Source organism: Syngnathus floridae, chromosome 20 (assembly GCF_059516105.1).
Source record: "Syngnathus floridae isolate MCC-2025c chromosome 20, RoL_Sflo_1.0, whole genome shotgun sequence".
Lineage (NCBI taxonomy): Eukaryota > Metazoa > Chordata > Actinopteri > Syngnathiformes > Syngnathidae > Syngnathus > Syngnathus floridae.
Window position 1 is genome coordinate 6,095,001 of NC_142432.1, and position 14,326 is coordinate 6,109,326.

At 46.9% G+C, this 14,326-nt stretch overlaps 4 protein-coding genes across 5 annotated transcripts; 2 read left to right on the forward strand and 2 right to left on the reverse strand.

The window, feature by feature from the left end:
- Positions 1 to 1,137: 1,137 nt before the first annotated feature.
- LOC148380979 (delta-type opioid receptor-like) lies at positions 1,138 to 4,633 on the forward strand. Its single transcript, XM_088363351.1, has 3 exons — positions 1,138 to 1,455; positions 2,941 to 3,293; positions 3,417 to 4,633. The coding sequence occupies exons 1-3, from the start codon at positions 1,217 to 1,219 to the stop codon at positions 3,953 to 3,955; spliced, it is 1,131 nt and encodes a 376-aa protein (XP_088219477.1). The 5' UTR covers positions 1,138 to 1,216; the 3' UTR covers positions 3,956 to 4,633.
- Positions 4,634 to 4,796: 163 nt separating this feature from the next.
- Positions 4,797 to 7,310, forward strand: chmp5b (charged multivesicular body protein 5b). Its single transcript, XM_088363936.1, has 8 exons — positions 4,797 to 4,966; positions 5,809 to 5,913; positions 5,984 to 6,030; positions 6,112 to 6,205; positions 6,273 to 6,344; positions 6,415 to 6,523; positions 6,906 to 7,018; positions 7,098 to 7,310. The coding sequence occupies exons 1-8, from the start codon at positions 4,898 to 4,900 to the stop codon at positions 7,146 to 7,148; spliced, it is 660 nt and encodes a 219-aa protein (XP_088220062.1). The 5' UTR covers positions 4,797 to 4,897; the 3' UTR covers positions 7,149 to 7,310.
- On the reverse strand, positions 7,297 to 10,652 carry fastkd3 (FASTK mitochondrial RNA regulator 3). The gene is made up of 9 exons (XM_088363935.1): positions 10,497 to 10,652; positions 9,635 to 9,967; positions 9,262 to 9,516; positions 8,326 to 9,172; positions 8,151 to 8,236; positions 7,908 to 8,082; positions 7,776 to 7,842; positions 7,594 to 7,708; positions 7,297 to 7,514 (listed from the first exon to the last, which is right to left on the reverse strand). The coding sequence occupies exons 2-9, from the start codon at positions 9,941 to 9,943 to the stop codon at positions 7,416 to 7,418; spliced, it is 1,953 nt and encodes a 650-aa protein (XP_088220061.1). The 5' UTR covers positions 9,944 to 9,967; positions 10,497 to 10,652; the 3' UTR covers positions 7,297 to 7,415.
- A 320-nt stretch (positions 10,653 to 10,972) lies between these two features.
- On the reverse strand, positions 10,973 to 13,404 carry myl12.1 (myosin, light chain 12, genome duplicate 1). 2 transcript variants are annotated; one of them, XM_088363865.1, is made up of 4 exons: positions 13,241 to 13,404; positions 11,862 to 12,062; positions 11,450 to 11,611; positions 10,973 to 11,359 (listed from the first exon to the last, which is right to left on the reverse strand). In XM_088363865.1, the coding sequence occupies exons 2-4, from the start codon at positions 12,043 to 12,045 to the stop codon at positions 11,187 to 11,189; spliced, it is 519 nt and encodes a 172-aa protein (XP_088219991.1). In that variant the 5' UTR covers positions 12,046 to 12,062; positions 13,241 to 13,404; the 3' UTR covers positions 10,973 to 11,186. The 2 variants fall into 2 exon arrangements, with proteins under 2 accessions (XP_088219991.1, XP_088219992.1); XM_088363866.1 differs by lacking the exon at positions 13,241 to 13,404 and adding an exon at positions 12,791 to 12,935.
- Between the last annotated feature and the right edge of the window lie 922 nt (positions 13,405 to 14,326).

Below are 14,326 nucleotides of genomic sequence, written 5' to 3' on the forward strand. Positions count from 1 at the left end.
ATTGGAGAAAAGCAAACAGATCCTTTGTGAAGTTTATTCTAAAACTGCTGAGTGACAAGTCAAATGAGACTCAAAGAGTGGGAAAAAATCTATGATTGTTCTTTGTACAAATGAAGCAATTGGGAAATCCATTTTCATGTTTTCAAATGTGCCGACAGGCGAGATGGAGACATTAGAGTACATTAGCGTGCTCATCTCAAACGAACGGCAGACGCCTCGTTTGCTCGCTGGCTAGCTCCTTACGCGGCTTTGGCCTTTAAAAGCTAGCCATGTATGGAGATGTTCCATTAAGTGCCTTGTGGCAAATGTAAAATCTCCTGAGGAGCAAGCCAAATTGCACTTTCTAGCATCAAATTGGCCTTTGCTTGCTGCCCCCCCCCCTCCCCCACAGAAAGGCAATCTTCTTGGAAGGAAATGAAAAATAAAGCACACACACGCATCTGCGTGACAACGCACAAACATTCCCACCGGAGCATTCAAACATTACATCGAGAAGCACCCATTAAAAGAAAAGAAAAAAACACTCAGCGCTCCAAGAAGACAACATTTTGACCAACATGGAAATACAGTTGCTAAGGAGGCCGACATGTTCATCAAAATAACGAAATTTTGTTCCCAGAATGGATATTACTGGAAGCAACTTTGTAGAGTTTAACTTTACATTAATATTGAAAATAAAAACGTAACTGAAATAATGTTTCATACAAATGCAAGTCAAGCTGTGACGTCATCACTGACAAAAAGTATAAAAAGTACACACACTGGCTGGCAGACGTGTCATGGCCCGCCGGGGTAAGAATGGCGCCTCCTAGTGGACAGAGGTTCCATTTCTGTGGTCATGTCACATGTCCCTCACCTGAAAAGCCAAAGAAAAAGCAAAACACGTGCTTACTATGCAGACATCTCGCAAGTTTTGGAGCAAATAATTTGTGTGTGTGGGCGGTGGAGGGGGGGGCGATAGCCCGTTCTCTGGTTATCATCACAATTATCCTCTTCTGCAATCATTTACATGCGGACGCAGTAGAAGTCTTGCGAAGAAGAGGATGTTTTGGTTTTCTCGCAGTGGCCGTCATGAGCGAGTGTATTTATAAAAACGCGCGTCGTTCACGCGCCACATGTTGACGCGCGCGCGCGAACAGTGTGCGGGTACGCGCCCTCCGCCCCTCTTTCCAAAGTTTGCTGCGAACAGCAAGTGGAAGCGTGTGCGCCTTTTGCAATGATGGAAAGCGCTGGTCCGGCCGAGACGTTTCGGGAGCGTTTGCAGGAAGACGCGTCAAGCGCCGCCGCGAGCGGCAACGCTTCAGCGTGGAGTCGGAATGGCAGCGTGGGTGACCAGGACTGGGAGCTGGACCAAGACGCCTTGTCGCCCGTCATACCCATCATCACCGCCGTCTACTCGCTCGTCTTCGTGGTGGGATTGCTGGGCAACTGCCTGGTCATGTATGTCATCGTCCGGTAAGGAGCCACAAAAAAAAAAAAAAAAAAAAAAAGCCACAGCTGTCTGTCTGTCTCCAAGAATTAGCGTGGAGCTCAAATGGGGACAATGTCATGATACGCGTCGGGGTGTAATAATAAATACTAATGAGCAACAATAACAATAATAATAATAAGTTCTGTCACTTGCATGTGAGACTAAATCCAAAACAAGCTTGGCGGCCTTGATTCCACGACTCGGCGTACCTAATCAAGTGAGCGTAAGCGGTTTCCTTCGAGCCGGGGGTGTGGAGTTTCACTTTCACCGTGTCATTAATTCCACATATGCGTGACATGCTGCAATCGATTGCTCGAGTTGATATGTGCCCCCGACGGCCCACAAGCTCACTTTATGAATCCCATCGCCCGCGCCCCTCGAGAAGTGGCCCCACTGAAGCAATAACAGCGCTTCCATAAATCACAGCCTCCCAGCAGACTGGTCAACGTGATATTAATGATAGCTCCGAGGGGCCACATTGGCTCTTTATTTACGACACACGGAGGCGGCAAATCCACCCTGATGTTCCGGTTGGAAAAAAAAAAAAAAAAGATGCAGCAGATAGCGAGCAGGTGGCATCAAATCAAAAAGTGACGCCCGGCTGGCCACAGTAGTGGCTCGAAGAGAAGCGCTCTATTCAAACGAGCGCACGATGGCGAGCGCCTTCCAATCGATGCCTTTATATTAAACATTGATTACTCGACGCTTTGTATTAGAAAGGTGTCACACTGGCCCTGATTGCTGACCTTGTCCCGCTTCTGGCGAGCCTTTACTTTATTACATTGGATTGAACCAATTAAGCTGGACTATTAGCGCTGTCAACTGTACAGGGCTTTGGTTTGGGTCACCACTTAAGTGGAAAGAGACGTCGCACTGCTGTGACTGCTGCTAAATAAAAAAAAAGGCCAGTTAGCAAACACAAGCGACTGATTCAAGTTAGCCAACTCCTGGTAAACTTAACAGAATCCACCAAGTGTTCCAAATGTGTAAATACAACACAGCGGTGAGCTGAATCAAATGTGCTCGGGCCAACTATTTTATTGATGACTCGGCTGCTGCTTTTGGTCGCACTAATTAAACAAAAGCCGCCTGGAGCCTGCAAGACGTTGAGATCAATAATGTAACCATAGCATTACGCTATTAAGCTGAATAATATAGTTTGGCTTCATGAAAAAGTAAAGGTAATTTTGAAGTCCGGTTTGTTCTCTGCGCTTGCTGTGTTCCCGCAAAAGGCGGGGCACTCAACAGTAAAACAAGACAAAAGGGGAAAAAAAAAAAGGAAGCGACTGCGGTCCGATGAGAAAAAAACTAATTACTTAGTGCGATTACGCTTCCCTCATTTAATGAAGTGGAGAAACGGGCCTCGTCCGATGCATAACAATGAAGCCCGGAAGCACGAAGCGAGCTGCTGTTTGATTCATGCCGCCGAGCTCGCTCTGGGCGCTTTGCAACTTTCCGTGTCGTCTCAGGTACACCAAGATGAAAACGGCCACCAACATCTACATCTTCAACCTGGCCCTGGCCGACGCTCTGGTCACCACCACCATGCCCTTCCAGAGTACCGACTACCTGCTCAACACGTGGCCCTTCGGCCAGGTGCTGTGCAAGGTCTTCATTGCCATCGACTACTACAACATGTTCACCAGTATCTTCACGCTCACCATGATGAGCGTGGATCGCTACGTGGCCGTGTGCCACCCGGTCAAGGCGCTGGACTTCCGGACCCCAGTTAAGGCCAAGGTCATCAACGTGTGCATCTGGATCCTGTCCTCGGCCGCCGGCATTCCCGCTTTTATCCTGGGCGGTACCCAGACAAACCTCGGTGAGCTCTCAGACACGTTTCCGAGTTTGGGCGCTAGTCCGGGAATTGAATCCTAGCCTGATCCAGTTGGTAGTCCAGGTTATTGATTGCTTCATGTTTTGGGTCCATTTGTGTCTCTCGCAGGCATCACCGAGTGCACCTTACAGTTCCCCGAGCCGTACGTGTACTGGGACACGCTCATGAAAATGTGCGTGTTTGTCTTCGCCTTCGTGGTGCCGGTTCTGATCATCACCGTGTGCTACTCCCTGATGCTCCTCCGCCTCAAGAGCGTGCGCATGCTGTCCGGCTCACGGGTGAAGGACCGCAACCTGCGGCGCATCACCCGGCTGGTGGTGGTGGTAGTGGCCGTCTTCGTGGTGTGCTGGACCCCCATCCACATCTTCATTCTGGTTAAGGCGCTGGTCATCGTGCCCGAGACCACCGCCATCATGGCCGCCTACTTCTTTTGTGTGGCGCTGGGCTACACCAACAGTAGCCTCAATCCCATCCTCTACGCCTTCCTGGATGAAAACTTTAAGCGCTGCTTCAAGGACTTCTGCGTCTCAGCTAGGCTAAGGCAGCAGAAGGCATCCAGGAGCAGGAAGGCGGCAGCGGCACCGGAAGCCGTGGGCGAGGCCGCCGTGCCCCTCCGCAACCCGGATGAGAACAGTAAGGCTACATGACTAGCACTGGAACTGTCTTCATTTTCCCACATGGGAAAAGAGGACTCCCGGGACTTGGGTCTCACTCACGTCACCACAACCATGTAGACACGGTCATGGTGGCCTGAAGGACATCGTTTGGAGAGGTGGCAAAAGAGGATTTGAGTTGTTGGACTCACTTTCAATACAGCAGATTGAGACAGACAGGACTATTTTGGGGACGAGACGAATGGTGACCTTTAAGAACAGGAACCCGGAGAGCATGTTGGAATAGAAATTTGACAGAAGGCTTTTTGTCATCCACTGGGAGGATTTGACAGAGAATAATCCCGCCACATGCGACATAATAATCCCATTGAAATGTTCAAATATGACAAAGCCTGCATATTATCAATCCGTATGTAACGGTAACGTGATTGTGATTTGTTTGAGATAGAATAGAATATATAGTTCTTGTAGCATGTCACACTTATTCCATCGGCGGCCTAAATGCATGATCGGCACTTTTGTTGTAAATGAGTGCGAATGAAGAGCATCACGTGTTTCACTGCTATTTTTAAGTTTTCTGACAGTAAAAATAACTTCAGAGACTTCATCCCAAGAAAGGTTATTTTGGGCTATGTCTGTCATTTTACCATCATCCTCCTTATGTTTGTTCACCCGTAGCTGTACATTGGCTTTGTTTGTATAACACATTAAATAAAGTTTAAAGAAGACGTATGGATGGCTATTAAACAAAAAATATTTTTCATATATGTATGCAAATAATGAGTCAGTAGCGTCTCTTGGTGGCCAAAAGCGTCTATTACAAGTGACAAATCTAAATCTTCCACGGGCGTGGTTTTGGTGACATAGTCAAATGACGTCATCGTCGACACTTCCGGGTGTTTCGAGGGTGGTAGAATAGACAGACGGCGAAAAAACTTACGCTCAGCACAAGTTTGTTGGTTTTTTTTCATTAAAATGAATCGTATTTTTGGTAGAGGGAAACCCAAGGGTCCGGCACCGAACCTTACGGACTGCATCGGAACCGTAAGTACATTTTTTAACATTCATTTGTTTTTTTTCCCCCCTACCTCGAAGTAAACAAAGACTAGCCCTGCCGGAGAGGCTAATTTAGTTGGGCCTAACAATTGACAAGTTTTCTCGGAAGTCGGAAACAAAAACGTGCCTGTTTAAACTTGTAGTGTTGCCTCCAAATGAATTTTGAACCAAATTATTAATATTAACGCGTGGCGAAACCCGACGCGGTGTTGATGTCATGTCACGGGTTTAAAAACAAGAACATTCAAGCCGTGATTCATCGCCAATTGTCTCGTTCAAAATATTTTGAATGCCATAAATAAAAAGCCGCAATAAAAACTATTTCGTTTTTGGTGAGATAGAGCGGACCGGTATGAACCGGTTCTACAGGTTTGCAGGTGACTTGAGAGGAAGAGATTATTTATAGCCAGCGGTGTACATACATTTAGATATGAAACTGTAAAAAAAAAAAGATATATATTTATTGGAGTAAACGATGTTAGCACAACATTCCTGCGTTTGTAAGAGGAAAAAAAAGGGTCTGTGCTGATTTGCTGCATATTTTATAGCATCTTTGCGTTCGTTCGCCTACGATTGTTTTAGACTTGTAAGTGTCGTATAGAAAAAGTTGAAATAATGGAATCAAGGAAACCTTTTGAGCTTTCTATTTCTGAAAATTGAAATAGTGAGCTGTAGAGTTTTACCCAATTGTGACGTCATTGTGGCCAATTGACATTCCACGCTCATTCATTCCTAGTTTTGTAAATGCAGATTGGTTCCGTCAGATTTGTTAGCATAGAACAGCTTTTGTTTGGATGTAAAATGGAACATACGCATTGTGACTTGAAAAGGTGGATTCCCGTTCGGAGTCTGTGGATAAGAAAATTGCCAGACTGGATGCCGAGCTTGTCAAGTACAAGGAACAGATGAAGAAGATGCGAGACGGACCGTCAAAGGTGAAACAGCAAACACGATCCAATGTCTGTTTTGTTTACTGACCACGTTCTTCTGTGCTCTTGCCATTAGAACATGGTCAAACAAAAGGCCATGAGGATCCTGAAGCAGAAGCGAATGCAAGTGTCCTTTTTGCTACTTTGAAACTTTCTATTGTTTTTCCCCCAACTTGAGTCCAACTAGAATTGTTGTCGTTGCAGGTACGAGGGCCAGCGAGACAACCTCATGCAGCAGTCGTTTAACATGGAACAAGCCAACTACACCATTCAAACCCTCCAAGACACTAAAACCACAGTAAGCTCACTTGTCGCCTAAAATGTGAAGTGCTTTGAATGTTTACTGACGTGTGGTTTTTCTTAAGGTGGATGCCATGAAGGGCGGCCTGAAAGACATGAAGAAAGCGTACAAGCAAGTCAAACTTGATCAAATCGAGGTAATTTTCCATTTTGTTTCCCTTACCACCTATAACGAGCACAAGCTAAGCTTTTCATTTCCCGTACAAGAACATTCAAGATCAGCTGGAGGACATGATGGAAGACGCCAACGAGATCCAAGAGACGCTGAGCCGCAGCTACGGAACTCCCGAGATTGACGAGGACGACTTGGAGGCGGGTCGGTTGCAAAAAAACTTTCATTTTGAACATTGTTTTGCTGCATTGATTGATATCTGTTGGATTCATTTGATTTTTCTCCCCAAATTAATATTTCAGTTTGTTAAAATTGTGTTATTTAAACATTATGATTCAATTTGCAGTTAAATTGCAAACTCTGCTTCTTTGTACATAACACTTTTTAATTTTTTAGTGCTGAAATTATTATTTTTATAACTGCGCTTAATTTATAGAATACATTTATAGAACAAAGTAAAAGTGCTCACCCCGCGAAGACGGGCCGAGGTGAGAGAGGGGGAAGGTTAGGGCGTGCTGTTGCTTGATGTGGTGGCGAGTCCATTCCGATGCGAGGGCGCCGTTAAGGTTCTTTGTGCGGTCGGCAGAGCTGGACGCCCTGGGAGATGAGTTCCTGATGGACGAAGACAGCTCCTACTTAGACGAGGCGTCGACGGCGCCGGCCATCCCCGAAGGCCTGCCTGGCTCCAAATCTACCAGGGTAGCCTATCATAAAGATTCCAACTCTTGCTTTTCTCTCCGCTGCTCCCATTCATACCGCTTGCTTTCTGTTCTTACAGGAAGGCGTCTTGGTGGACGAGTTTGGCCTTCCTCAAATTCCCGCCACATAAACAGACGATCGTTTCCATGTGTCTTAGCCCTCCCTTCTATTTATCCGAGTGACACTCCTTGCCTTAGACTAACCAAAATGATCAAATTCCTTTCTCATTCATCTTTATGATTGTTCGATTAATCGAAGGTGGGACTCACAATAAATGGTATTTTTCAAACAACGCTGCATATAACGCAACCTGTGTCATGTTTATTTGGTATTTTGTTTTCCTTACCCTCATCCTTTCAAGTTACAAAGCTCAAATATCAACATTTGGAGTCATAAGTCACCAAATGAGTCTGTAGCTGTGAGGGAAAATTTTCTGGTGGAGGTAATTGCTGATGGCGGCCTTGCTGCGCAGTTGCTCAAATTCATAGAAGGGGATCTGTAGCGTAGAAGCACGGCGTCAATAAAGAAACCATCGCATTTTCATTCTGAAAAGGACCAGTGGGAAAGAAGCGCACCTGGACAACTTGGTATCCTAGCAGCTGGAGGTGGCGCTGCTTGATGCTCTCGCTACCGAGGAGCCGTCTGCCGTTGGTGCTGAAGCGCCGCTGGCCGTCGATGCACAGCGCTATCCTGAGGAAAAGGGTGAGTGTGGATTTCAGACAGGCCTTGATTTGTTGGATGTGGGGGCTTTACACACCGTTTGAAGACGTCCTGATGGCTGGCAGGGAGCACGTATCCTTCCTCGTCCAGCTTGATCTCCACGTCTGCACACACAATGGCGCATCAAGGCAATGTCACAGCATTGGTCCGGCACCTAACGCTGCCTTACCCAGCGTGTAGCAGTAAGGCGTCAAAACTTTAGAGGCAAAGTAGGAGCGCGCGCCAAAGAGCTGCACCAGGCCCGACTTGACCGAGTTGTCCAGCTGCGGCTCCACCGCCGTCTCCAGGGAGCGTCCCGGTATCAGGAAGGACTTGACGCGGTACTTGGGGAGCAGACGAGGGCCCTGAAAACACAGTATAATATTGAATAATATCGACAAGTGAGATGAAATGACATATCAAACCCGTTTACCTCATAGAAGGGACACTCCAATTTGACGGTCATGTAGAGTTGAGTCAGCTGCGCCAGGACAAAATGGTCCATCCCGTTCTTTTCCTCTGAAACACGACAAACGGCATCAGATATTTTTTGGGGCACTATAACATTTCTCTTCCCTTGAACAGGGAAACTTTGGTGCGTCCCTCACCTTGCAGCTGCTGCAGGAAGAAGTTGCTGAAGACCTTGGAAACAAAGTTGACAGGAAACCTCTCCACCAGGATGCACGAGTGCAGAAGGCTCAACAGAGTGCGGGGCTGAAACTGTGAGAATCGCGTGCGCAGGATGCTCTCCACCTTTCTGAAGAGCTCGCCGGCGTTGGGCGGGAGGTAGGCCAGCTTCCCGAACGGCGCAATCTGCCGCGCTATCTGCCCCGTGCTGTAGCCGTCCGCTCGGTACACGAAGCTCTCGGCTACGGCGTCCAGCACAGCCGGCGACAGGATGTTCCTGCGGCTCAAGAACTGCGTAGCCTTGGTAAGCATCTCCGGGTGGCACGTGAAGGCGGCGGCAGACACGCGACGCTCAAGCGCCTCCACCAGGTAGCGGTCACTATGTCCAAAGTGCATGAGGGCGGCGAGGACGGCTGCCAGCTGCTTGTCAGAGAAGTGGGGCAGGTGGCGCACGGCCCGTTTGCACAACTGGATCACCAGCGGCGTGGCCTGGGTTTGGTCCAGGTCCTTCAGGGCGCCGAGCAGCCCGCTGACAGCTACCTCGTCCATGGAAGGCGCCACCGTCACGGCGTGGGCATGCATGGCATTCAGGAGGTCCCTGTATTTGCCGCCGTGTGCTGCACCACTTCGCAGAAGCTGGTACACCGCCACAAGTTCGTCTAAGCTCCACCGTGAGGGTTCCTCCTTCTGGATTTGTGCCATGACCTCCGCCAGCATGGCGCCCCCGGAGCCCTCTACAGCTAGCGCCGCCCGGCCCAGCGTGCAAAGCTGGCTCACGCTTAGGTCGCCGCTCTCCAGCCTCTCCTGGCTTTCCGACAACAGACGCACCTAAAGGTGCAAAGGAGAGGCATTTACAGCCAAACTTCAACTTTGAAAGCTCTTGTTTGATCCCCGTTTCCAACTTTGTAAATAGTTACCATCAGGGTGCTCCAGGGGTCGATGTAGAGACGCGTGCACGCCAGAAGAGCTGACATCAAAGCGGAATCGGACAAAAGGCGTGAGTCACATTCAAGCTGTAGGCACAGTGCTCGAACGGTGTGGTCTTCCAGCACCGAGGGGTCACGCAGGCAGGGGTTCTCGCCCTCCTCCCGCTCCAGGTCGGCCAGGTGGTGCAGTGCGGCGGCTGCCGCGCCATCTGACACTGCCGTTGATGAGCGCAGCACCTTGAAAACCTTCACAGAAGAACAAAACGGCAATCGGGTCAAATGTGAATTTAATGTAATTGCTCATTTGGGATACTTAATTATGAAATGTGAATTGTATGTAGTTAGATCTGCCGACATCAAACACCTGGGATGAAGACAAGCAGTCGTTCAAACGCTTGTGGAAGTCGCGTTCGTCTTTGTCGACGGGACCGTGTCGCTGGGTCAGACGGAACCGGGGTGCAGAGTCCCCGAGCGTTCCCACGAACGACGGGTCCCGGACGATGGCGGTCAGGCTCCTGGTGCCTCGCGATGGTTGGAGCCGGCGGCAGCCGCCTGTGAGGATGCAACGCCCCGCCGATGCGTGTAGGCAGGCCACGCACACGGGCCAGACTGCCGGGAAGACGGAACCGAGATGAACTCCGACTGAAAGTCTTTGGACCAGTTTCAATGCCATGACCTCAGTCCCAATGTCATCACGCTAGAACACACAAAGAACAATCCAAAGTAAGATAAAACAAGTGGGATGAAGTTAAACCCATAAATCCACGCCAGCACTTTAAAACACACATTTTAAGCACGTTCATGAACACAAACCACTTCCAAGCAAAAAATCTAAGGAAAATATTGTGCAGATTTCTCAGTTCTAGAATAATTGGAACAGTTGGTTACTCCTGATTCAGATGAAGTTCCTCTACCTCAAGTCACTTTTAACATTATTTCCTAGGCGAAGGCATTACTGCTATGATTCGTAGTCTCGCTGTAATTGGAATCGGTGCACGGCGGATAGCGACCATGAATATACGTTAAATTAAAAAACAAATCTTCCAGGGACCCAAAAAGTTTGGAACCGCTGTCCTGAGCAACCTTCAGGTTCGCTAATAGCAATTTAGCAGCTAGCCTGGCGGCGTCAAGGAAAAGTGGCAAACTCCTAGCGGATGTTAAGCACTTAACCCTCTGACAAAAATGGTTAAGGAACAATAAATGTTTACTAGCAGCCCAATACATACCTAGGCTCTCCTGTCGTTGGGGACAAAAGGAGAAGACGAGGTGAGCCCGGCTGAATAGTCTCGTAACGTGAACCCGGCTGAATTCGTCTCGTAACGTGGTTCCGTAACAGTGCTTGACGCATTCAGGGATGTTCGTTTTTCTGACAATTGAGCTGGTTTCCGGTAGCTACATGGCAGTCGGTCGCCAAAATAAAAATGTACCCAAATGTAACCATTTCAAATCCCATCACACATTAAATAAATTGAGGCAGGTAAATTGAGTTTTTAAAAACGTAAACAGTAACCGAGTCTTCCTTCAGAACTCCGAACGCACCTTCTCGTATGAACGCGTTTCACCGCTAGAGGGCGATAAATGAGATTTAAACAGACCTTTTAAGGTTCGTCGTAAATCAAGGTCTCCCATCTTGAAAACGAAAAAAAGAGTAGGATATATCGTTTGTCGTTTACACTCAATGGAAACACACGGCAGAAAAAAACAACATATAGAAAGCTTTATTTGAAAACTTTATATTATAAAATGCAAAAACAAGTCAGCTCCAACCCAATGGCACATCCGACACAGCAGAGCATTATTGCTTCGGCGTGCTTGACATAACACGGTTTATTACAGAAGAGTTGAGATTGGCAGTACAGCGGTCATAACTGACACAAAGTGGAAGAAGAATCCGCTGGCTTTATTTTGCTTTGGCTTTAATCATCCTTATCCTTGGCACCGTGCTTGAGGATGCGCGTAAACTCCACATAGTTGAAGTTGCTCTTCTTGTCGATGGGCGCCTCGCGAAACAGCTCGTCCACCTCGTCGTCTGTGAAGCGGTCGCCCATCGTCGTGAGCAGCTCCCTGAGGTAATCTTCCGGGATGAAACCTGAACGAACCACCGCCGGGATTTCAGTTTTTGTCCACAAAGACCTAGAAATAATTTACGAGATTGTTTTTACGGTTCCTTTTCTGGTACCTGTTCCTTCTTCATCGAAGCAGGCAAAGGCGTTCCTGATGACGTCCTCAGGGTCCGTGCCGTTTAGCTTCTCTCCAAACATGGTGAGGAACATAGTGAAGTTGATGGGGCCAGGAGCCTCGGTCATCATGGCATCCAGGTAGTCGTCCGTGGGATTCTTCCCTGCGAGGCATCAGAAAACGGCACTTATTTGCCAGACGGAGACAAACAGCGGCTCTCTCAACCGGTTTTCAAAGAGCTGTGGCTTGAGAACCGGCGAAGACTAAACAGGATATTTATTTTTAATCGCAAAATTAGGAGATAAGTGGCCAGTGACAAATGAAGTCTGAAAAGCAGATTTGATTTTAAAAATGATGCACTGCACTTTTTTTTTTAAACATTTGCCGTACCGATGAGAGATGCGGGCACTCACCAAGTGAGGCGAGCATGTCGTGGAGGTCCTCCTTGTCCACGAAGCCATCACGATTCTGGTCGATCATGTTGAAGGCCTCCTTGAACTCCTGGATCTGCGACTGGTCGAACATGGCGAAGACATTGGAGGTGGCGCGCTGGGGGCGCTTCTTGGTGGTCTTTCCCTTTGCCCGTTTGCTCGCCATCTTGACGCTTTGGATCCCTGCACCACAAATTCAAAAGTGACACGCTGAAAAACGTCACACGCTACCGATCAACATGGCTGACACACCGCCAAGCACCGTCGCCGGGGGGGCACGCCCCGTTCCGAACAGCATTCTCGACTGAGCTATAAATGGAAGTCTTGGCCATCTTTCCAGATGGCTGTCTCAAAATGGGAGCAAAGTTAACGATGTGCGTACGGATGCCCTTATGAGGCCGCGTCTCCAATGTGGACGTTCAACATTCCGAGGCGCTCGTGGAAAAACTGGGAAATATGTGGAATGAGCTGCAACAGGCTCAGACAGGACCAGACAGCGCTCTCATCCAACTTCAATTCAGTAGTTTAGGATTCAATACAACAATGTTAAACACCAGAAACCCGTATAATGAAAGCTGTACAATTAGGATGACAAACAAAATCACACTCGAGACCCAAACTTGCTAAGAATTCTTTGAGTGAGAGCTTGACGTTGTGAATATCTTCAATGCGAGCAATATCAAAAACAGTAATGTGGAAAATATTTTTCGTGATCAATTAATCATTTTTTATGTTAAATGACTTGATCTTCCATCTCAAACAATCAGTGTAAATGTTGATTATTGCGTTCCAATTTAAAAGTAGATGTTTACTAAAGCCTCTTGATCAAACTGACGTCAAGTGCCCGTTCTTTTGATGGCGAAAGCAGGTGAACCTTTGGTCGAGGGTTCGACAACGATAGCACACCTTACCTATAACAAGTAGTTTGGCGATATTACACGCTTGGTAGGCATGAAACAAATAAAACTTTCTCTCTCTCAACGCGTCATTTGTTGAAAATAGGAAGTCGATTAACAAGCCGAATGGAATGCGGCCTGGGAGCCACACAAACAATACGACGACACTAAAAACTCAACGAGAAACTAACTCACATGAATACTTTTCTCTTTGTAATGTACACGCGTTTAAAGGCAACCACTTCGTCTAACATGTCGTGTAATTTGCTCGTGTTGTCGAAACAAACAAACCAAGAAACAGGCGTCGCGATGAGCTAACGGCAGGCAAGCTAGCTGGCTAATAGTCTAACTATTCTGTTTTTAAGCATCATTCCCACTTCGAATGGCACTTGCTTTCCACTACTTTCTTCGTAAGAATATGAACTAGCAGATAATGGAGAAATAGCAAATAAGTTGCGTATTTACCTGACAAGAAGAAAATCGGTGTAAACTAAACTCAACGGCGTAGCTCTTCTGACAACCACCGCCCTTCACTTCCTGGCTTGTCAATTTGGCCGAGCCCAACTGTTCGGGACGTACCAACACCAAATAAAATAGGGGTGTGTCTTGTATTGATGAAAATGTTACAGGAGTTATGACAACACAAAACATTCAAAATCAAACAAATTCACATAAACTATCAACTATACGGAAATACGTATAGCGTGGACAAAGTTATACACGTTTTGACGAGAAATGTTGATTGTTTGACACCTAATCCGCCCACGTGAGCAAATGTAACAATCCCAAACGCTCCACTACGTTCGTTGACGTTCCTGGATATGCCCAAAGATGGCAAAAGAAATCAGATCCGCCATGTTATGAACTCAAGGTTCATTAAATGTTTGGGAAAAAGAACATGCAAATGCAACTAAATTATAATTGTCCTTTATTGGTTATACTTTTTATAGACGAGTCACTCAATATTTTTTAATTATTATTTTAGTAGATCACTGTTTTTACCATGTATGTTGGCATGGCGTAATAATAACATGGACAAAATACTGATAGAACGGATAATAATAGATGTTGAATGGAAAACAGACAACAGTTGGCACGGCAGTCATTGCGGCCGAGGGAGGATTACTCGTCCAGGAATTCAACAGAAGCATGAGTCAAGCGATGGAAATGTGAAGCATTTTGTAATCCGTTGCACTCTGTTTGCTCTTTAGTGTTGTACATTTCACGTTTTGTTTCAACTTCCAGAAAATAGTTATTTGATATTTGAAAACTATCAATTGTTTTGATCGTTTTTTTTGGGGGGGGGGTTGTTACTTTGTCGGCATCTGGCGGCCAATAGATAGAGGTGCAACAATGCGCTTAAGCAGGTTGGAATTTTTCAACTTTCCAGGCGACTCATTCTCTGCACCAGATGGGGAAACAAATCCTTCAGAACACCATTTATTAAAATGTATTATTTATTAGTTGAGTCACACTTATTGTATTTGTGAATTTGATGTAATTTAATGTTATTTCCTGAGGCCTGCTGACGTCAGTGATCGCAAAAGACAG

Bases quoted from the DNA above. Each gene is read 5' to 3' on its own strand.
- LOC148380979 (XM_088363351.1), top strand. From the start codon at position 1,217: ATGATGGAAAGCGCTGGTCCGGCCGAGACGTTTCGGGAGCGTTTGCAG. The intron at 1,456-2,940 runs GTAAGGAGCCAC...GTGTCGTCTCAG, and splicing joins GTCATGTATGTCATCGTCCG to GTACACCAAGATGAAAACGG. The intron at 3,294-3,416 runs GTGAGCTCTCAG...TGTCTCTCGCAG, and splicing joins CGGTACCCAGACAAACCTCG to GCATCACCGAGTGCACCTTA.
- chmp5b (XM_088363936.1), top strand. From the start codon at position 4,898: ATGAATCGTATTTTTGGTAGAGGGAAACCCAAGGGTCCGGCACCGAAC. The intron at 5,914-5,983 runs GTGAAACAGCAA...TCTTGCCATTAG, and splicing joins TGCGAGACGGACCGTCAAAG to AACATGGTCAAACAAAAGGC. The intron at 6,524-6,905 runs GTCGGTTGCAAA...TGCGGTCGGCAG, and splicing joins CGAGGACGACTTGGAGGCGG to AGCTGGACGCCCTGGGAGAT.
- fastkd3 (XM_088363935.1), bottom strand. From the start codon at position 9,943: ATGGCATTGAAACTGGTCCAAAGACTTTCAGTCGGAGTTCATCTCGGT. The intron at 9,173-9,261 runs GTAACTATTTAC...TTGCACCTTTAG, and splicing joins ACCCCTGGAGCACCCTGATG to GTGCGTCTGTTGTCGGAAAG. The intron at 8,237-8,325 runs GTGAGGGACGCA...GTCGTGTTTCAG, and splicing joins CTTCCTGCAGCAGCTGCAAG to AGGAAAAGAACGGGATGGAC.
- myl12.1 (XM_088363865.1), bottom strand. From the start codon at position 12,045: ATGGCGAGCAAACGGGCAAAGGGAAAGACCACCAAGAAGCGCCCCCAG. The intron at 11,612-11,861 runs GTGAGTGCCCGC...GATGCCTCGCAG, and splicing joins CGACATGCTCGCCTCACTTG to GGAAGAATCCCACGGACGAC. The intron at 11,360-11,449 runs GTACCAGAAAAG...TGGTTCGTTCAG, and splicing joins CTTCGATGAAGAAGGAACAG to GTTTCATCCCGGAAGATTAC.